The sequence below is a fragment of the Elgaria multicarinata genome, chromosome 6 (assembly GCF_023053635.1).
Source record: "Elgaria multicarinata webbii isolate HBS135686 ecotype San Diego chromosome 6, rElgMul1.1.pri, whole genome shotgun sequence".
Classification (NCBI taxonomy): Eukaryota; Metazoa; Chordata; class Lepidosauria; order Squamata; family Anguidae; genus Elgaria; species Elgaria multicarinata.
The window spans coordinates 61581084-61604100 of record NC_086176.1 but is presented as its reverse complement, the minus strand read 5'-3'; the positions used below and the strand labels follow the sequence as shown (position 1 = coordinate 61604100).

Genomic DNA, 23017 nt, shown 5'->3' with positions numbered 1-23017 from the left:
GGGCTTCATGATGGGGCTCAGAGACATTTTTAGGAAATGAAGATGGCGGGTGGCTGCAGACCGATGCTTTCTCTTCAGTGCATTGAGCCACCAAGGGGGGTGAGGGTGAGGAGAGAAGAAAAAAGAAAAAGGGATGGGAAGGAGTTCTTTAGTGTATTCTGGCTCAACCTTGTACACAGACATTTGGGCAGGATAGATGTCCTTTGTAACTATTATTATTATTATTATTATTATTATTATTATTATTATTATTTATATAACACCATCAATGTACATGGTGCTGTACAGATAACACAGTAAATAGCAAGACCCTGCCGCATAGGCTTACAATCTAATAAGTTGTAGTAAACAATAAAGAGGGAAGGAGAATGCAAACAGGCACAGGGAAGTGTAAACAGGCACAGGGTAGGGCAAAACCAACAGTGTAAAGTCAGAACAAACTCAATATTTGAAGGCTATAGGGAAAAGAAAAGTTTTGAGCTGAGTCTTAAAAGCAGTGATTGAGTTTGTAGTTCTCAAGTGTTCTGGAAGAGCGTTCCAGGCGTAAGGGGCAGCAGAAGAAAAAGGACGAAGCCGAGTAAGGGAAGTGGAGGTCCTTGGGCAGGCGAGAAGCATGGCATCAGAGGAGCGGAGAGATTGCAGCCATTTTGTGATGGTGCCTATGACAGTTTTTCAAATTGCCCAAGTGTCCACAGGCCCAAAATGTTGTCTCCTCCTGCTCTAAACACTTACCCCCCCATTGAACTCCATGGGACTTACTTCTGAGTAGGTGTGTATAAAATTGCACTATACAAGACCAAAGCTAGTGGTTTCCATCAAATCCTTTGGTAATGATTTCCATTAGTCAAGTATGCATGATTTCTATGGCTGTCTTAGTGGGAAATAGTTTTACTTTCTATGAAAGGAAACACTTCCACACTCCTGGTTGTTCACCACACTGCCAAACAGATGTGCAGGAAATCTGCAGTCTGGACAAACCTTTAATGCATGTGGAGATGTAGAATTTCTTTTGGAGCACTTTCTTGCCCCAACTATCCCTACCAAAATATCTAAGGGATTATAAATTGTTCAAGTTCTGCCCATCATTGTGACATGATCCATGTCAATGACTGTTACAGCAGCTGGGGTAAATGTAAGGGGATTTTGTTTTGACCCATCACAATTCCCAGAAATGAACTTTGGAAAAAATCTATGTCCATCTTTAAAGACTGGTTCTGCACACACCTTTTTTCCTCTTTCCAAACAATGCTGTTGACCAATCAGCTTCCCAGGAGCTCTGTGAATTCACTTTTGTTGATATGTTGCTAGGCAACCTGTCAGAGACAAAAGAGAGTAAACTCCATTTCTGTAGCAACCAAAGATGCTAACCTACTAAATTAAGTAAGAAAGGAGATACTAAGACCTAGTGCTTTGCTTCTGCTAATTCCTCTGTGCACACGGAGGAATCATTATGTGGGGGTTTAAGTACTGAGATTTCAAGGTAAGACCAAGCACATCGTGGAGAAAAGCAGCTGTTACTAGGCAATAAACTCAGTAAAATGTGCTTAATTTGAATGAATTGAACTATAGATCTAAATTAAACTCTTCTAATGGAAACAATATATTCATAGTATAGAACTGGTAATGTGTTTGCTCCATTACATACTATATCGTGCCTTGAGATATTATATTTGTATTTTATAGGATCTTTGGTATTTAGTTTATGAAAAACTTAAAAATGGTGAGCTTTCCAAAGTAAAATACTAATGCTAACACTAATAGTAATAATGTAGTCACTAAACCACCCCAGAGAGAGAACTGGTGTCTTTTAGTACTAGATGTAATAGTTATGAAATAGAGGGTTGTTGTGGTGTGTTTAAATGTAATTCTCTTTCTATTAAGTTGGTGTAAAACTACAGAACTTTGCTTTTTGAACACGATGTTTCCTGAAAAATAGTTGCCTTTCCACTTTGTAGGAAAATCATGATGAAATTATGTTATAATGATATGAAAAAACAAGCTAAGAAATATTTCAGTATATTCACAGTGCACATAATTGGCCAAAGATGTATGAATAACGCCTCTCAGAAAGTGAGCTGTAATGATTCTGGCCACTGACTAGAAGAAATTACATACTGCTAGAAAAGTCAGATTCCATGAATTTAGACATTACATGCTACATTTTATACATTATTTGTTTCACTTTGTATTGGCACACACTTTTGCACGTATGTTCTGAAATTATTATTAAGAGGGCTATTTAAATTATTAGTTGCATTGTGCAAGCAGATCATTTTCAATTCTGTGGTTACTTAACAACCCAGTTTTTGTATTTTTAGTCAGAAGAGGAGTGATTTGGCTTTTAAACAGATGGATTATTTTTGACAGTTCAGCTTCTCAGCCTATACATAGTCTTGGTTTTGTTACTTCACAAACTCATGTTGGATGGAGCTATTTCATATTACTGCCCTACATTCTTCCCCTATAAGTTCTTAGAATTTAATGAGGAGGTGGTATCTGAAGAGCTATAAGACAAGGAACAAGTACGGGTAAATGAAACAAATGAAAACCAGCCCTTGCAGAAATGAGAATTAGGAGACAGCAAAGTGCATGCATGGATGGAGGTAGCCAATTGTGAAATCATCGAGGCTCACTGGGGATGGATACAGATTTGATCCAATAGATCGGATCTTTGGCATCTCCCTTTGGCTAGAACATCAGCCAAAAAGCAATCTTATAGTAGATTCAACACACGTTGTATTCTTATTTAATATTCATATCAGGTATGAGGAATGTGAGATCCTCCAGATGTTGCTGGACTGCAACTCCCATCACCCCTCACTGTTGGCTATGCTAGCTAGGGCTGATGGGGGTTGCAGTCCAACAATCCTTAATTAATATAGTACCACCTACGTACATGGCATTTTAAAAGAACAGGTTTGATAGGTCTCTACCCTTCAAGGAGCTTCTAAGCTGAAGTAGACACAGGAAAACAACAGAGGTAGAGGGAAATGAAAGCCTGGGTAAACAGGAGAAGAATATGTGATATCAAATACACATACTTTGGCTTAGTAACAATAACATATAGTGACACGGGGATGGAGGAGTGAACCAAAAGTAAATTTTTAAGAGAGACTTCAAGAAAATAAAGGAAGTGGTCAAACATGGAGGTGTCCTGGGGGATTGTTACAGGGAGCAGGAGACCTTTGGATAGTTGGGGTGTGGAGCTGCTGAACATGTGAAGGTCACAGAAAGGAACCTTCACATATAAGTGCAGAGAGATAAGGAGGAGAAAAGGAGGAGGGTTATGCAGGTGGGGACAAGGAGCCAGTGAAGGGATTTAAGTGGGAGGAGACAGAGGGCATGCCTACACTATAGGGTGTAGAGGGAGAGAGGGGGGAGGATCGCGGACTTACCAGCTTCCACAATCCTCCCCCAGCAACTTGACAGCCGTGCAGCATCCCGGAAGTACTTTGCAGCTGCCACTTTTTTCAATGAAGAAGGAAACCCCCCCAACCGCAAAACAACCCAAACCCCCAATGAGCACGGACTGCCCCCATGCAGCTCCATGACCATTTTAAGATCCCCACAAGAAGGGACAACCTGGGAGCAGCAGCCACCCGGCCCACGCTCCATGGGATGGTCCCAGGACGCCAGAAAATAGGGTTTTCTGTGGTTCCCTATATTCCGGGGAAAGCCCTTGGTCATCCTGGGTTGCCCCCGGGATTGCCTGTGCGTCATTTGGATGCATAGGAACAATCCAAGGACTACCCTGGGATATAGGGCTGGTGTAGACATGCTCACAGTCACATGATCCAAGTGATGAGAGAGGTGAATAATTTTAGCAAAGGATTACTGGATGGCTGTGAGTGGATGAAGGTGAGACAATGGAAGACCAAAGAGTAGAGGAATGCAGTACTCAAGGCAAAAGTTGAGCAGGTCATGGCAAGATTTGCTCCTGAAGCTCAGCTTAAATGAGCTTGTCAATTGGTTGCTGTTCAGTCAATAGTAAGTCATTCATTCCCTATGTACATAATATACAAAGAGAGCTTACTGCATGGTGTTTTATATTAATTTAAATCTCTAGCATACTACTGATATATCTGTCTTGACTGCCTCAGCTCATTCGCTTTCCTGCCCACTGCTGCTGCTGCCATTGCAAACAGCTAAGAAATATACTGCCAAGTCTCTCGGGAACCTGGCAGTGGAGTGCACAGCTTCTTAACTGGAGAAGGGTGCATAGGAAGTAGTGACTGAGCAGGTGAATGTGCATGGAGAGGCAAGATTGATTCTGGATACTATCAGAAAGGCTATATATTATCTCCCATATCACAGGCAGTATGTCTCTGAGTACCAGTGGCTGGGGAACAAGAGCAAGAGAATGCTAAACTGTGCTCATGTCCTGCTCATGGGCTTTTCACAAGCTTCTGGCTAGTCACTGCGCAAACAGAATGTTGAACTAGATAGATAGGCCTTTGGTCTGAATCAGCACAACTCTTCTTACATTCTCAGATATTAATATGAAAGAAGAGCTCACAACACATTCTCAAGGCAGTGAGCTTTCTATATTATATGCCTCTTCAGCCTAGGAAGTTAGTTCCGAAATTATAAAAAAGGGAGGAATGTTGAAGCATAAGGGTCTTGAGCTTCTGCAAAGGCTTGTTGTGGTGGAACAGCCAAGATGCAGGCCCAGCATCACCACTCTTGGAGAATTGCTTGTTTTGGTCCCCCAGATTGGGTATGGGAGGTCGCCATTTTAAATTTCCCACAATACCCTGGAGCAATGCTATACCAGGTGTTCCAGGACATTGTGCAAAATTAAAAACAACAGCTTCCCAGCCACCCACCACTGATACTTAAGTAAGCCTGCTGCCAAGGGAAGAATCACCAATGTAGGAGAGGGCAGAAGAGCCCCCTCAGCACTCGCTCTGACCTTGTCAATGTGGGACTCTTGGATCACACCTATAGTTGATGGCCAAATGGCACATGACTCAAGAGATCCAAGATTGGACACACACACACACACCAGTGTTTTGTGTGTGTTTCGAACTTGAAAAAAGACATGCAGTGTTCCTTATTTTATTAGCGCAATAGCTCTGCTAGTGTTTAATCTTTCATCCCAGCCTCCTCCAGACCTTTTCTCTAATCTTAGGGCCTTGCTAGATGAGGCTTTAGCCCGGTGCGAGCCCCGGGCTCACCCTGTGCATCCTGATGACGCACAGGGTATCCCAGGCTCAGGCAGGGGTGAAACCTACCTGGGGCCGGGGTAACCGGCACCGCTTCTGGCCCAGTTTTTCCTGTGGTCTTGGGCTGAGCCTGAGACCACAGGCGTGTAGCCAGGTCCGCCGCTTTTCCCGGCTACCGCATTTACTCCCGAGTAGCCAGGAAAAGTGGCGGATGTGGCCATCAGGACTACAGTGGGAACATGGGGGGGGGAATTGCAGCCTACAGGACATGGGGGCGGGAATCGCGGCCTATGGGACATGGGGGCGGGAATCGGAGGCCATGGGAAGATAGGGGACAGGAAATGGAGACCATGGGGAGATCAGGGTGGGAAACAGGCCATGGGGAGATCGGGGCGGGAAACGGAGGCCGCGGGAGGTCGGGGTAATCGTGGCCCAGGGGACATCGGGGGGAATCGCAGCCCAGGGCAATGGGGGGGGGAATCAGAGATCGCGGGGGATGGGGTGGATCACGGCCAGGGTGGGGAAATGGGGGGCGGAGGGAGCGGGGAAATATATATATATATATATAAAACAACCTACCTGTCGTTGCTGGAGCGCTTCTGCACTGCTGGCCCTTTAAAACTTTTTTAAAAATGGCAGCGCCGATGGCTCTCTTCCAGAGCTCATCGTGCCTCGCGTGTGAATGAGGGCAAGATCCCGCGATAGTTTTTGTAAACCACCCAGAGAGCTTCAGCTATTGGGCGGTATAAAAATGTAATAAAAATAAATAAATAAATAAATAAATAAATAAATAAATAGTTTCATCACGGGATCTCCCCTCCTCTAGCCCAGATTTACAGGTAGGTCTAGCTAAGGCCTTAATTGTGCACTATAAACCTATCTTGCCAATTCCTGACTTTTATTGTCCAGACTGCATTTTTTTCTTTTCTTAATAGCTTGTTTAAAACAATAAAGTAGGGATTTTGGGTGTGTGTGAATACAAGAGTTTTCAGTCTTGCTCCAGCAACATTTGGGCAATGACTAAAATCATCACAGGCCTTTTGGTAAGGCCTTCGGGTTCGCTCAAGGTGCCAACTGCATTGTTTGGTCCAAAAGACCTGAACATTAAATCTGAAATTACCGTGCTGGCCCAAGAGCATTTTCTAGAGTGAGGACCTATTGCCAGTGTGTGTTTGACTATTGTCTACTGTGGAAAAACTGGACCCCTGAAACTTGTGGACTCATCCTGAGCAGCAAGAAACAAACAGCTTCTAGAAATAAAGGGAAGAAAAGACAAATTCTGCATGTTTTGTTCTGGGGGAGGGGAAATCCTATAACATCATGAGAACTTTATCCTACTAAAAGGAGTTCTCTAATCAGTGGAACAATGTTTCATTCAACCAATTTATGTTAAAAGAACACAGGATTCTCTTCCCCTCCTTATTGTTTTATTATGATTTTATTAGAATGTAAGCCTATGCGGCAAGGTCTTGCTATTTATTGTTTTACTCTGTACAGCACCATGTACATTGATGGTGCTATATAAATAAAATAAGAAGAAGAAGAAGAAGAAGAAGAAGAAGAAGAAGAAGAAGAAGAAGAAGAAGAAGAAGAAGAAGAAGATTGCAGAATGACTTTTTGTGGAGTGTTTACACAGGGGATTCCAGAGAAATCTGGGAAAGAGTACCTGCATTGAAGAAAATAGTTTGAGAAATTGATAGAGGAACCAGGGTCCTCATGTGTATGCGCACCAGATTTATTTCCAAAGACAATCATGAAGCAAGCAAAATAATGGCTTCTCTGAAGAGCTGTTGTCCTTTAGGGTCTATAAATTTGAACTTATTGGCTTTCTTTTCATTTTTTTTGTTTTGTTTAAACAAATGAGCACTTGACCCAAACATAAGGATTAAAGCTTAGAGAAAAGACTACTTCTGATGATTAGTGATGATCATACTGTTATAGGCGTTGAAAAGATAAATTGATATTTAGTCCACAGTAAGTCTCCTTTTTTCATAGCAAGTAAAAATGTAAATGATCTAAATTTGAACTAGTTACACTTTGATTGTGAGATATTACATATAAAGCAGTCCCTTCTGGCAGTATCCACATTAGCTTCTGTATTACTATAAATTGTCTTATTTGGATCCAGATAGTCCATTACATCTAAATTTATTTTCATTACAAGTGTATGGTTTGTGAGTTAAGGCCATCACTGAGGACTGCTGATGGATCAAGTATTGTCTGAAAGAAGAATGATTATCCATATTTGGCTACTACTCACTTTTATCCTAACATCCGGGGGTGGAGAGGGAACCCTTACACTCTGCCTTGCCTTTTATAGACAAACGTTAATTTACTTTCAAAAAACGTATGTATTTTATTGCTGATGGAGAACAGAACGGAGGGGTTCAAATTTATGGTTGTCAACTTACAGGCCATTTCCAACTTGGCAGAAAAGAAAAGAGACCAAATGGTGTAATCCCCCAAATAAAGCATAAATCTATTTATGAAGCCTTTCCAACGGAGATCTTGGAACTCCAACAATAGGATATATTGTTAATAGGTTGTTTATGGTTTCTCTTCTTGACAGAGTCATTTTCAGTAAAAATAGCTTGACTCACTCAATCTTTATTCCAGAGTCTGAATGACTGCTTGAAATTATTGTAAAGGGTAACAACTTGATCATTCCTGACATGCATCAATCAGGAGGCTGAAACAGAGATTCCTCCTCTCCTGTGCTCCTCTACTAATTCTTGTCTTTTCTTTGTCTATGACCTGAAAAGATTTCACTTCCTCACAATTATCTGGGGATCCCTAAAACGGCCTTGGGTATATTGAAAGTTATATTGGCCCCATTCAGAAGACACCTTAAACCATGACCTTAACCATGGTGGTTAAGCCAGAAAGCCAGGCTGTGTTCAGAAGACATCTTAAACCATGGCTTTAACCACGGTTCACCATGGTTAAAGCTGTGGTTTAAGGCATCTTCTGAAAACAGCCCAACTTTCTGGCTTAACCACTGTGGTTTAAGGTGTCTTCTGAATGGGGCCAATATTTCTTACTGAAGTACTTAAGCTATTTATATGATGTCTTCTTCTGTTGCTACTACTGCTACTACAACTACTACTACTTCATTTTCATCATCACCACCACCAACAACAACACTATAGCGATCATCCCCTACCACAAGCATAAACTGCCATGATATGCAAATAAATCAAACATGTTATTTGCATCTCAATGGTACTGCAAATGACTTCCCACTAAAATCTACTTAAGCCAACTATTCTGGTTTCTATGACCAGCAACCCATTCATGGAATTGTTAGGGGAAATATCTGACAAACCATGTTTCCCATAAGAGGATGGGGTACACAAATGTCATGCAAATAATTAAAATTAGGCAACACTTGCCTGTGTTTATAACAAAAATTCTAGGAAATCAATTGTCCAAAACCACATGTACATATGAAAAGGATGTTAATGGTTTTAGTAGGGGGTAGTGTTATGGCTGGGTTGAAGCAAGTTCTTGGTTACATGGATTAAACTAAGCTAGAAAGAAAAAGACTTAAAATGACAGAGTCATACTAACAAAGCTATTTGGCTATTCATATAGCATGTATTACTAAAATTGACAGAAGCTTTGCATTTCTACTCATTAATTTGTGGAATTTCCCATCAGGTGTTCAACAGCTGAACCTTATGTGAAAAAACTGGCAACTGGAGCAGGCCATGCTTTTGAGGCAAAAATATTTATATAGAATTTGGTACATGGACTTTGATCTCATAATGTTTTACAACAGCCTTCCCCAACCTAGTGCCTTCCAGATGTTTGGGACTTCAATTCCCATTAGCCCCAGCCAGAATGGTAAGGAATGATGGGAGTTGTAGTCCAAAACGTCTGGAGGGCACCAGGTTGGGGAAAGGATATATATATATATATATATATATATATATATATATATATATATATATATATTTGTTTATATCCCACCTTTCTTCCATTGTGGAATCTAAGGTGACTGCATGAGGTTCCCAGGTGGTCTCCTCTCCAACCACTGACCAGACCCAGACCTGCTTAGCTTCAGCAAGATGGCTCCCTCATGTGCTTTCAGATCATGCCCTTTGTGCAGCACTGTACTTAACAAAGCAACTTCCAATGCTATAAGAAAATGTTGACAAAATGTGTTAACACCTTCTTGAAAGCTTTGTGAAAGAGCTGGAAGCAGACAATATGTCACAGATATTTGTCCTGAAAAGACCTCTAATTCTTGAGAAATTGGCATGGGATGGGGAGGCCATTACTTCCCAGAAAAGAGGAGTACTCTACCAAAACAAGGAGATTGGCCCTGACATGGTATGAAGGCAGACGATCTAGAGACACCACCATATATCCATGTTGGACAGTCTGGTCTCTGCCAGTGAAGGTGGAGGTAGAATGCATAATATTTCCAATAATTTGTAGCTACCCTAAAACATCCCACTGAAGTGCAGTGTGCTTCTATATAGACCTTCCCCCAGAGAACCATTGTGGTTTTGGGTAGACTCCAGATCATTCCAGCTAGGGGAAGCTGTGACTGAATGGGGAGGTCCCTTTCAAGAACCTTTCTTGAATCCCTTCAGATAATTAGACCATATATGTTCACAAACAGGCAACATATCAATTTAAATGCTCCATTTAGCTACACAAAATGACAACAGAGTATGGCAGATGGCCTCTTGTAGCCAGGAGAGGTCATGTTACTTGCACTACTTGGTGATTTATGATTACAGTTTCTATGGAGTTGTTACATAACACCACCATTTCAAAGATTAGATTTACCAGGATCTCATCTTCCTTCTTGGTCTGGGGCTAGTGGATATTTCTTAAATCTGCTGTTCATGAACATTCTGTTTTAGATGATGAGAATTATGAGGATGATGGATCTGTAGACTTAGATAAAGTTACAAATGTTATGTTAATACAGTTTTAATGGCATATTTGTGAGGTCAGTCATAGTTAAATTACCACTTTTGTAGGGATTGCTTAAAAGAAAGAAGGCTAATTTAGCACTAGAGATTGCCTCTACCCTTCTGTGATCTTCTGTAATAAAGTACAGAGTGGTTTATTCAGGCAAATACAAAAGCTGGAAAAATTAGTAGCCCACTAGCTATTCTTAGTGAGAATAGAATCTATTTTGTCTTTTTTATTAGAAGTTTTTTATTTATTTTGTCTGGCACAGAATCAGCTTAATGTTCCAGAGCACTGTCACGCATGTGGTTATAGAATGTGGTTACATATGTAGTTATTCCTCAAAATACTGAGTCAAAAAATGCCTGGAAAGTTGGCCATAATCATTCATAGGTGACCTTTGAATAACAGCTCAATCCTATCCATATTTACTCAGAAGTAAATCCTACTGTGGTCAGTAGGGCTTCCTTCCAAGTAAGCATATATAAGATCGCAGTTGAAATGTTACACATGCAAAAATGGTCAACATAAAAATCTTACATTTGACTACATTAGTCATTTTATCCTATATTTACCTTTTTAAAATGTTTTGAAAATATTTAAAAATCAGTGAACCACTTACCTTTTTTTCATAGACATATATATCTTTTTCCCCCAGGATTAAAAAAAAGACACTAAAAAAATAGTAAAACAGGAAGAAGAAAAAAACTACCAAAAAAAAGCAACTTTACTGGAACATCACAATTAGAACACTGCAAATATGCTCAGTTCTCCTGCAGCTACTCTCTATCCTTATAGTTTCTGGTACCTTAAACCCAGAGACCTCAGTTGTTTTTAAAGGAGCAAGGAAGACAACCACAGAGAAGAGAAAGTCCAAAAAAGCGCCACTACATAAATCCAGAGAGACCGTTGATGGAACATTGTAGACTTCATGGAAACAGCTTTAATGAAAAAGACTTTGAGCAAGCATCATAAAAGTGTGCCAAATGCAGGGAAAGCCCGTGCTAATATCTCCACCAGCTCATCTTCAAAACAGGCTTTGTCATCCATTGTGTCAGATCTTCCCACACTATCGCCAGACGTGATAAGTTTAAATTCTACCATTAAAATAAACTCTGGGAAAGACAGGCCAGGGACTGTGATAGTCTCAAAACGGTCAGCTACTGGAGGCATGTCTCAGGATCAATGGGATCGGCCCGTCATTCCATCAAGAAGACCTGGCTTCAGGGTGTGCTATATCTGTGGCAAAGAGTTTGGGTCACAGTCTCTTCCTATCCATGAGCCAAAATGCCTGGACAAGTGGCATATTGAAAATGACAAGTTACCAAAGCATTTAAGAAGACCAGCACCCATTAAACCTCAGGCTCTACTTCCTGGAGGAACCTCTAGTACAATGGCTGAAAATGCAGCCGCTGCTCAAAGTTACCAAGCTCAGCTCTTGCCCTGTCAAAGCTGTGGTCGCACTTTCCTTCCAGACCGGCTCTTTGTACACCAAAGGAGTTGTAAACTGAAGACTGGCATGGGTCCTTCAAGCCACAGCTCCCCTAAATTACTTAGATCTGGAGGTTATGGGCCAGCATCTTCCATATCAGACAAGGTAAATTAGATAGCATCCTACTTATGAAAGAGTCCCAATTCTTTCGATGTGCAAACTCCAGATGACATCCAGCTGCAACTGAAGTTCATGGTTAAACCTTTACTATTCAATCAAGCTAGGATTTCATTACAAAGAATAAAATAGAGTGAGTAGCCTTAAAGGAACATCAGACAAATTCTCATGTTCTGGATAGGTTATCAGTAGAGATGCAAATTTTATAGCACCTAATAAGATTTTGTAGAAGTAGTAATAGTAATAATTATAATTGTATCTGTTTAATTAACATACATTTCAGTGTTAGCATAAACCATATTAGGGTTTTTTTTAGTTCTTAAATTGCTATATGTAACAATAGAATGAAGTTTAGGACCAGTGACTGAAAATGAAAACACAAATATAAGCTAACAGATGGTACAGATTTTCTGCTGAAAGTCATGTAGGAACCAGAATGAAGTTAAAACACTAGGGCCACACTGACATCCTGATCTGAAGAAGTCGTAAGTCTTTCTGTGACAAGCCAAGGCAGAGAGGGACAAACTCTGATAATGTTCTCCTGAAAAAACCCTTCAGGTCTAGGTGTATACTCTTTAAATACATTAATGAGGCGATATAGAAGAAGATATGAAAGGCAAAGATAAAATAGAAGATTCATCTTTGAATGATAGCCTATCATTTTAAATTTGAAAGTGACAAAGATGGTGGCAAAAAAAAAACCCTAACTGCATTTATACGCTGATAGGGGGGGATTCCACACGTCGTACTGAGGGCGCTTCCATGCACCCCCAGTGTGCCCCCAAAGTGATCGTGTAGCTTGCCTGGCGAAGAGACGAGGAAGAGGCGTCCTTGCCGCTGCCACCCACCTACCTCCTCGCTGGCCGGGTTTCTCCACCCCGCCTTCTTCCGCCAAGCTCTCCGTCCCGGCCGGCGAGGAGGTAGGTGGGTGGCGGCGGCGGCTAGGACTCCTCTTCCTTGTCTCTTCTTCCAGGCAAGCTACACGATCGCTTTGGGGGCGCACTGGGGGCGCATTGAAGCGCCCTCAGTATGACGTGTAGAATCCCCCAAGGTTGGAGCTGGCACTGACTGACCAGGAAAGGAATATTGGGGTTGTAGTGAATAGCTCTAAACGTCAACCCCAATGTGAGGCAGTTGTGAAAAAAGCAATTATTCAGAAAGGAATTGAAAATAAACTGCCAATGCCGTAATGCCTTTATACTAATTGTACATAGTACAGATCATGTACAGTTCTTGTCACTGCACCAAATGCTTCAGAAGAAGCTGTTACAGCTAAATCAGAACTGGTGAAGTCTACATTTGTAGTGTACATTGTAGGAGAAAGGGGAAAGCATTTGTTAGCACACTGTATATTCGCCAAAGGACAGAACAGCAGAGATGGCAGGTCAAAACTTTTATACCATGTTTTCACACAAAGATATTTAGCAGCCTTGGTTTGTGGGTAAAGATTTGCCTTTGAAAAGGGAATTCCCAAGTTCATAAGGAGAACTTATAAGTTCATAAGGAGACTGTTCATAAGGAGAAGCAGGGCTGTTTCACTCACTTTATCATTGTATAGCTCCCATAGCAAGAAAACAAGTTTGTCCCATTGTATTGTTATGCTAGAACCTATTTCCATCTAACCCTTTTACTAAGTGTTTCCCAAACTCTACACCAAGCCAGCTTGTCTGTTATGGGTTTCTTAGGCCAAAGCTGTTGTTTTGTAATTCAATTGGTAATGGAATGTATGGGCTCATTTGGATTAACCAAGCTTGATTGTATCTAAAGTAAATCATCTAGGGCTAATTGACTTTGGCTGAGCAAGTCGGTTTTGATATCTCTATTCTCGAATCCTGCTTTGGACTGTATTGTGGTATGGGAAATATTGTAAGCATACCTTAGACCAATATTCTCAAAAGAATCCAGTTCCATAGCGTAAAGAAAGAGGGAGCTGTTCTTCTAGAGGAAATATTTTCCCATTTCTTCCTGTGGAGATTGCTATTACAGTCTTTCAATGTCTTTTTCAATGCTTTCCTTGTCAATATATCTGAAATTCCATTGGCTGTATTTTGACTATCCGGTACTGTCATCTCATGCTTTTTCCTGTTGTGTGTCTGCTTACAAAATAAAAATATACTTTAGCCTCCTTTCTTTCCTTTCTTACTGTACAGAACGAATGTCCCAATTTTGTTCGGCTCTTCTTTCATTAGGAATTGAACCACTGATTGGATTCATACTTTCCCTTTAAAACTGGGGCAGGTTTGGGGGGACTATATGCCTCCAATGCTGAAAACCGTATCTGTATTCCAGCTTTATTTCATTATTAAAACTGTGGTCACAAGAAGCTTAGGTTTTGCAGTGATTCCATCACAAGTGTCCATGACAGAAAAATCTAATTTTAAAGCAATGCTTGGCAAGGTTAAAGTGGCAAACATGGTGAATTATGTTTGCTCTTCAATTTTAAATAAAGGTGAGATAGAATGAGTAACTGCCATAAGGTAAAACCTTTTACAACATGAATTGGTGTCGTATGTTAGATATATTAACAGAGAGGAAATTGTAGGTTTGGCAAGATTGTGTTAGGAGGACTGGTGAGGGTTGCTAATATTGCAGGCTAATAGGTAATGCTTTTGAGTAACAAGCACAGATAGCATACTACCAAAACACTAGGCTTTTATATGAAGCATTGTTTAGTGAAGGTAATTTAATAAAACATACATTAAAAAGAAGGCTAAAATGTGTTATAAGAGAACTGTAACTTGTTTTCCTTAGCACATTTGGTTATGAACAGAGCACTTGATGTGGCATTCTTAAATAGTTAGAACAGATGATGACATCTAGTAATTGCCCAGTTAGTAGTAATCCAAATTGGAAAATTATTTGAACTTGCATTTTGGAATTTCCCAACATAATTTAACATATAACTTTCAGCCTCCCTGATGTGGCATTTGAATGAAAGGATCTGAAGGTCGCCAGTATTAAAGATTTAACATTATCAATTATTTTAACAAAAGATAGAGAAAATTGAAGGGATTGTTGCTGGGGAAATAAATTGCCTAAAGGAGTTGATGGAAGATAACAGGCAGGGCCAGTCCAAGGCATTTTGCTGCCAGAGGCAAAGAACAAGCTGGCACTAGGGATATATGAGAAATTTGTTATAGTTCCTTTTTTTACCAGAATTTACCCGGTTTGCATCTTCTGGGACTGAATGTGGACCCAAATGCAATCTGCAGTCAAAGTCCATACATTTTCCAAGCTTGTGATGTGGTTACACACACACACACACACACACACACCCCTGCTTGAAAAATATGTATGTTTGAAAAAATGCATAAAAATGCATACTTTTGAAAAATGTGCACAAGCATGCTTTAATTATTTATTTATTTATTTATCATACTTATACCCCGCTCCTCAGCCAAAAAAGGCTCTCGGAGCGGCTTACACTTGGCAAAAAAGACAGTCCCTGCCCTCAGGCTTACAATCTAATAAAGACATGACACACAAGGAAAAGGAGTCAAGGAGGGAGGGAGGGAGGAGAGAGAGAGAGAGAGAGAGAGAGAGAGAGAGAGTCCAAGAGGAGCAGGCCCCGATGTTACTTCTGCCTGCTCCTGTCCCCTCAGTCCTTCTTCTTCCCCACAGGGCCAAAATGGCAGTTTGCCCTGTGGGGGGGGGGAAGAGTCCAGCAGGAGCAGGCCCCGATGTTACTTCTGCCTGCTCCTGTCCCCTCAGTTAATTAATTAATGGGGGTTAAAAGAGTAAATTTAAGATGTGCACAAATAATAAGTACATTTGGGAAATGCACAGAAATACACAACCAAAGCTTGCAATCTAATATGGACACAACAAACGAGTTGAAATGAGATTTGAAGTAGAATTCAGAGAACCTTGATGAGTTTTGATTTTTTCCTGATCTGCATATTCCTAGATGATGCCATCTCTCATTCTATGTATAAAAGAAAATGGACTGGCTGCTGAAACTTTCTTCAACACTGGTGATGGAACAGCGTCCTCCACTGCATCTGAGGCAATCAGACTAGTTTAGGGAGTGCAGGGCAGCCCCCCCCCCCACATCACCTTACTGGCATCTCCCAACTAGGGATGTATGAGAATTCCATTTGGGGGTGAAAACTTGATGGATTTTTCCGGTTTAGCCCTGGCGTCAACTCCATCTATAGCGAGTCAATCCAATACACATATTTGGGGTGGGTGGGTAATGGCCACAATTTGGATTTCTTGTTGTTGTTGGAACCGAGTATTTTCCCCAGTATTTTTCAAGTCTGCAAGAGCTCAGATTCAACCATCTGCTATGTATAGTCTTGCCATGTCAATTTCCTTGTATGTTTCAGCTATCTGAGGTGGAGTAGATAACATACAAGGAAATTGACAATGCAAGACTGCATATAGTCTAATTTGTGCACAGCTGCAAATTAAGTGTTGAGCGGACACTTTTCAGTGTCTCTCCTCCCACCCCCAGGACCTCCTTCTCCCTTCCCGAGTCTTCAGCAACTTCAGAAAAAGGGAATTATTGTCCCCCTCTTTTTGCAGCTCGTTCTTGGACTAGTTACTCCTGTTTTCCAAATTTCCCCTACATTTATGGCCCAGCCTTTAAATTTGCACAAATGTAAAGGCTGGTCAATAAACGGAGGGGAAATATGTTCAAATTTAAAGCCTGCTAAGTAAATAGAGGGTAAATTTGCATAAATTTAAAGACTTTCCCCATTTGTGCAAATTTCAGAATCTACCCCAAAATCAAAATGTAGTTTGCACAAATTACCACTTGTGGAATGGCAAGACCTGGGGAAAGAATGCACAAAACATATGTGTAATTGGGAAGAAAATCTACTACAGTCTCTCATCAATTATTGGAATGGAAACACTGCAGAATCCCATTGGGCTCAAACAGAATGAAATTCCCAGGGTCGTATATCCTTACTCACAGTATCTACTGCCTTAGGCAATCACCTCACTATCTAACAACAGGGCCAGCCCTGATAGCAGGAGGAAAATTACAGCATGGAAGTGAATGTTTAGGCGACAGGCCATCTTTGTTAGTGGTATGCTATGTGCTCCCATTTCTGAAAATAAAATTTCCCACCCACATTCACCTGAATGCATGAGATGGAAAGATAGCTAGGAAAAGAAGATATAGGCTTCAGCATGGTAAGACATGGCACAAATCCACACATGCTTTGAATTATGAAAAGCAGCTGCAGCTCCAGGTTTTGGGGGGGCCTTGGGCCACGAGCCCTGGGTGGACCCTTCTCTCTGGTTCTGCCCACCTCCTCCTTGCCCCTGTCATTGCTGCTCCACTCGTCGTTTCCTTCTGTGCCTAATCTGCGTAACTCTGCATGATGAAGGTACAAGGCAGGGGGAAGGAGGATGCGCCATCGCCTCACTCTTCTTACTACTTACATGCTCTGCGTGGGCAGGTAACAGCAAAGAGGAAGAGAGGCAGGGCTTGGGCACTCTGGGGCTTGGCATTGGGACCCTTGCAAGGATTTGGGCCTCAGCAAGTGCCCAACAGTGCCAAACCCTGATGGCAGCCATGACTAAAAGCCTGCCTTCTTTGTTAGAATCCTGAACTGATCCATTGGTAGCCAACTGAGAAACTAATGGACTGGTTAATATGTTATGAAGAGTTCCCTGCCCCCTTTTTACCTACTGAAAACAAGTCTTGTCAGAATTATAATTGTATAGGGTACACTGGAAGGGGTTCAAAAGTGATAGTAGCAACCCTTCTTTTAATTGTTTATTTTGTCATATTTGTTTAAAAAGCAGCATTCCCCAACTTGATGCCCTCTGGATGTTTTGAGCTACAATTCCCATCAGCCCCAGCCAACTTGGCCAATGGTCAGGAATGATGGGGTTTTAGTCCAGGAGACCTGGAGGGCACCAGGTTGGGTAAGACTGAAATAACCCAACAAGATATATTGAGTCACTACAATCGTCTGTAACTTATCTGAAATGTCCAAGGCAGATTTCGTGGAACCATTGGTGCAAAATGAGCCCATGTGAAATCTTTGAAAATTAGCCATCCACCCATCAAATGGTAGCAGGCATGAATTTTGACCAGGAAAAAGGAACTAGCACCCTCTGGATCCATATTTGCAGCAAGTGGAGGCTGGTGGCTCCGATATCATTGGGGCTGTGAAACCATTCGGGGTTTCAGTCAGAACCAGCTAGAATTCTTAAGAAGCTATCCAAGGTGCTGGACTTATTTTGGGGATAGGGATTTGGCACCTTGGTCAGCTCCTTTGGAATTCTGGCTGGTTTTGACTGAAACCCGGAATAGATTCACAGCCCCACCAAATCAGAGCCACCGGCCTCCACTATTTGCAGGTATTAAAAGGGCACTGCAATGCGTTTGCAATGCATTTTTGAACCTGCTTCTCAACCCCCATTTTGCTAGCAGGATTCTTTTCAACACCAACACTGTGTCTCCCTCCCCCACCGCAATTTAAATTATATTCCAAAATCAATTATCTTTTAATTGTACTTGTTGTCCACAGCCTGCAGTGATAAGGCGGCCCCCAACCATTATTTGCTACATTTGTGGTCGTGAGTATGGAACTCATTCAATAGGCATCCATGAACCACAGTGTCTGAAAAAATGGCATATTGAGAATGATCAATTGCCAAAACATTTGCGAAGACCTGAACCTACAAAGCCAGTGGTTGTATCCATAGGAGGTAAGTTACAGTCTTAAGTGATCCATGTACAGATAGAAGGGTTTTGGAAGGCAACATAAGTGTCCATTAAGACCTCTCTTGTCTCATTTGGCAAAATCAGTAGGATTTTGTATTTCAGAAGACCACAATAGTCAGACTTACATACTCCCTTGCAATAAACAAATGATAAGGTCTACCAGTTCTATGGCACATGGTCTCCCAATATAGTCCTAATCTTGCATTGGCAAGAAGAAGTTGATCTCCTCTGATGAGAATTTACACTAAATCAATGTATGCTACAAAAAGATGCAGCAAAGCATCACTGCAGGAACGAGTTTTAGCAACTACCTTCACCCTGCAGGGCTGGTACCAGTGCCTTTCTGGAGGCTTAGAAATGAATTGCTTCCCTCCTTCCTGGTTCTGTCTACCATTCTAAATAAATAAGTAGGGGCTTTTCTATACAAGACATTTATTGTGCCCTCATCATTCCCTACTCACAGTTGTTTATGAATTTTTTATAAGACGTTGTGACGCCCCAGTTTCACTTCTGCGTCTAACCAGCACTTTCAGCAAGTTTTTTTTTTAGAGCATGGAAAATGTGACATTTAACTTGTGTTTTTGTGCTATTCTGCTTTACCACAATGCCACCTAGAGGTTATGTAGTTGAAAAGCAGGAAAGGAATTGCTCCTCATATAGTGCTCGATTTTCAATTCTGCGACAAAACTGAAAGTTGATACAGTGGATTAACAGCTGATTAACATTTTTGTGTTGAAAATCTGTAGATGTTCAGCTCTTCACACATATCAGGGAATCCCAGAACAACACTGACATGACTGGGGACTGATTGTACAACATTTGCGTTGCCTCATAAAGTTCTAATGCCACTATGAGAATTGGCCTGCAGATTTGCAATATACTTCTCTGCTAATACATTCAGAGCTAAACTACATGTTACACTAATCACATAGCATGTAGCTGGGGGTTGTCTGTTTTTTATTATTCTAGTGTAAGGATGCATAGACCAATTTGGACTGAGACCACCATGCTGCAGGAGGGTTTAAACCTTCCCCCACCATTTGTTTCTCAAACTTCATTCCCTAGGGGGTTAAAAAGGGGGAGTCTCCACTGGCATCAATGGAGACTTCTTCTTTTTTTAAAAACAACAACAACAACAACCATGGGGTGAAATTTCAGGAAAAAATTAAGGGGGAGGTTTAACCCTCCCAAAGCATGGTGATCCTGATCCATATCAGTGTGGTTCAGTGAATTACAGGTCTACCTTCTAATCCTAGGGCACATTTTTACCATGGTCTCCCATGGAACGATGAGATGTCTTTATGGGAGGACAACAATGGGACCATGAGATGTCTGGTCTTCCAGTGCCAGCACACTTAACTATGAAAAAGTTTTAAACTGGATTTCAAGCATCGTAATTCTTGTTTAAGGGGTGCCTCTAATCACCTGTGTGTTTTCATACATGAGGGGTAAAGGGAAGGGAAACCAAACCACTCCCTCCCCCAAATCAGGCTACACATCCTTATCCTAGACAAACCTCACCTACACACTACACGAATAGCATAACCTGAAGTTTGGTTCTCAGTGGCGGTTTCTCCCAGAACAGAAACACAAATTTAAAATGAAATCATCACAGGCAAACCCCCAAAAAGACAATCTTAAAAACTGTATACCAGCTTTCCATGATTACAATGATGAACATCAAGATACACAATGAAAACTGTGGAGGCATCAGGAAACTTTGGGCAACTATGAAATAAACTGCTAGCCAGATTTTACACCCTAAATATCTATCTGCCCAGACCTACCAAAGCTGCTGGATGCCAAGAGTATTCCAGATTCAGAATCTATTGTAGATTTTATTGTCATCTGTGAAGAACCACTGTGGGTTTCACCCAGGATTCCACCTTAAACAGAGTCTGACTGCAACACCTCCTACTGTCTGTTTGTTACTTTAAAACACCTTGCATGATTATATGCTCTTCCTGTGATGTGTGATACGCCGAGTGTTACTGAATTCATCAAGCTGTAATTAAACAGTTGGGGTTGGGAGAGAGAGGGGGGGCACATTATCACTGCATGAATGGAGCCTACACTTAACTGGTGCTAACATGGTGAAAGCAATTAAATGAGAAGTTTGTGTGCAGAGACCATGGAGTGAATTATCCTTTGCTTTCACCCTTTCTTTCTAGAAAGAGCCCAACTACATGTTATACTGCAACTACATGTAACATTAGTCTGATGGCTGCAGTGTGCCCCCTGTGGGGGGACTCTTTGCAGAAGAGAAGAGGCAGAGCAGGGGACTTGATCCTTCGCCTGCTACCTGTGTTTCCCTTGAAGCTTTTACCCCCATGGTGTGTTCTGGACCTCTACATGAGAGGGAAAGCAGATGGGAGAGAGTTTTGGAGGGAAAATGACTGGCCAAGGAAAGGTGAAGCACCCTGTCCCACCCCCCTCTTACTTCTCCGCTGCAAAGCTATTGCTCCCAAGGGCATTTTGCAATGGAAAAGGGGCTGATGTGTCTACAGTGTAATGTGTAGTTTGGCCCTGAATGTTCTTAAGTATACAGAATATGCATTCATTTCCTGCAAACGGGAAGAATACTTGCTTCAGCCAAAAAAGGAACACATTTGGTTGCTCATCTAGTAAAAGGGAATATTAGGAACAGACGCATTAGGAGATCTAAGGCTTACTCTTATATGAAGCATTGGATATGAATCATATTACAACTGCCTTGGTTCTTATGGAAAAATCTATACATTTGCCTGTTACATAAACAATGGAGTTTCTTTTCTTTTTTTTCTTTTTTTTTTAAATTGCACTAGTTTTAAACAGATTTGAGCTCAATATCTGAACACAAAATCTAGGTTAATGCATTAAAAGTTACTGGCTAAAATACCATACCTTTTGGCAAAGTCAAACCACTTGCTGGTTCAAATAAAGCTGTGTAGTTTTCTCGCCATGCATTGCCAAGGAGGATTATTATGAAGTGTAGCTGTCATTGGGACGGGCTTATACAGTGGTTAAACAACCTCAGCTAAAGGTAGGTCTATCCAAAGGGAAAGGCTCTAAAGGCCATTTTAAGGCAACAGAGAGAGAGAGAGAGAAAGCAATGATACAAATTATACTATTTAAAATGCTTTCCAGCTGCCTCAGTCTTTAGGCTTAATTGCAGATAAAACTCCTGCTGAAATGGCTGGGGGAGAATATGAAAATGGACTTAAACTGAGGTCGGCTGATTTTGCCTGCTGGGTCTTTGACTTAACCCTACTTGAAGTCATACTGAAAGCATTTATAGAAACAAAACAAAAACTAAATTAGAACAGAATTGGATCCTTTACCCTAAGAACAGCAGAGCTAGGAGGGGAAGAGGAGGGAAACATGGTGAAATACAGAACATTGCTTGCTTTCTCTTCCCTCCCTTTGGTCAGATAATATTGGCTCATTAAGCAGGCTTTGTAAGAAGGCCAAGTAGTGAAAATGCCTGATATTGAAGTGTAGGCAAATATGTTAATAATTAAGAATGTGTAACATAGCACATGCTGAAATGTTTTCTCCATACGTAGAAGATGATTCAGTTTGTAGTTAACTTTATTTGACCCCCAAGACAATAAGCAGAGGGTTTTTTGGGGGGTGGATGGGTTTCCTCCCTCATAAGGACTATGATTTAGTTAAAACTGAAAGGCTCAGTCAACAGGTATTTCCTGAAAACATTTTCCATAAAAGCTGAATATGGTTCTCCAGAATGAAAACTGATATTTTTTCTCCCTTTTTTAATTTTCCAGCCAAAGGTTACTATGATCTCGATGCTTTAAACGAGTCTGCTTGGCAAAGCGCCCAGAGCCAGTTAGTTCCATGCAATATTTGTGGTCGCACCTTCTTGCCAGACAGACTGATTGTCCACCAGCGGTCATGTAAACCGAAGACACCAAAATAAAATGCTCCTTCTTTCAAGGAGGAGTTGTTTTGAAGAACAACATCCCTCTCTGACCTATAGGATAGGTAGAGGTTTTAACACTGAAGAATCATGGCAATATAGAGAATCAAGCTCCAAACATGCTCCATGTAAAATTAATGGAATATTGTTTATGTAGGTGGAATATGGGATATGTAGCTTCAAAGAGTGTTTTGTGGCAGGATTATTGGCCACATGGTCCATATGGATGAAAGGAGTTCAAGTACCTTCAGCAGCCTTCAGAACAGACTGTGGCCTTAAGACTGTGTAATGAATATCATTGGTCCACCACAGCAGACTCTGTTTAGAAGTGGTTACGCCTATTCAGAATTAGTAAATTAGTAAATCATGTGCAAGAATGTGTATTTTTACTGATTTAAGATTCTGTTAACAGCTCTTTATGCAGGAACATAAAGACAATAAAAGCTTCAGTAGCCTTCAAAAGTGGGCATCTGGTGTGTTTGGAAGATTAAATCTCTAATCTTATTTCTCAGATATTTAGTCTTACATTTTAGATTTTACAGGTATCCAACCTAGTCATCAACCTTATATCCAGAATCAGAAGGATTTGGGGCAATGGTCAACTTCCCCCAACTGTCAAACTCTGCCATCAGACTTGAATTTCCAGCTTTGGGCTCTAATTTTACAGTTTAATCTAGTCACCAATCTCATTTTCATGATACAGGGAACCT

The 23017-nt window shown here is 41.1% G+C and overlaps 1 protein-coding gene across 1 annotated transcript; it reads left to right on the top strand.

Annotated features, from left to right (window-relative positions):
- Nucleotides 1-1346: 1346 nt before the first annotated feature.
- LOC134400285 (zinc finger protein 474-like) lies at nt 1347-22759 on the top strand. The gene is made up of 4 exons (XM_063128599.1): nt 1347-1480; nt 10753-11691; nt 18195-18375; nt 22156-22759. Exons 2-4 carry the CDS (start codon nt 11026-11028, stop codon nt 22305-22307), a joined length of 999 nt encoding a protein of 332 aa, XP_062984669.1. The 5' UTR covers nt 1347-1480; nt 10753-11025; the 3' UTR covers nt 22308-22759.
- The last annotated feature ends 258 nt before the right edge of the window (nt 22760-23017 follow it).

What these genes read in the sequence shown, in the direction of transcription:
- LOC134400285 (XM_063128599.1), top strand. Translation starts at nt 11,026, where the DNA reads ATGGAAACAGCTTTAATGAAAAAGACTTTGAGCAAGCATCATAAAAGT. An exon ending in CATCTTCCATATCAGACAAG is followed by an intron (nt 11,692 to 18,194) that starts GTAAATTAGATA and finishes TGTTGTCCACAG; the next exon opens with CCTGCAGTGATAAGGCGGCC. An exon ending in AGTGGTTGTATCCATAGGAG is followed by an intron (nt 18,376 to 22,155) that starts GTAAGTTACAGT and finishes TTAATTTTCCAG; the next exon opens with CCAAAGGTTACTATGATCTC.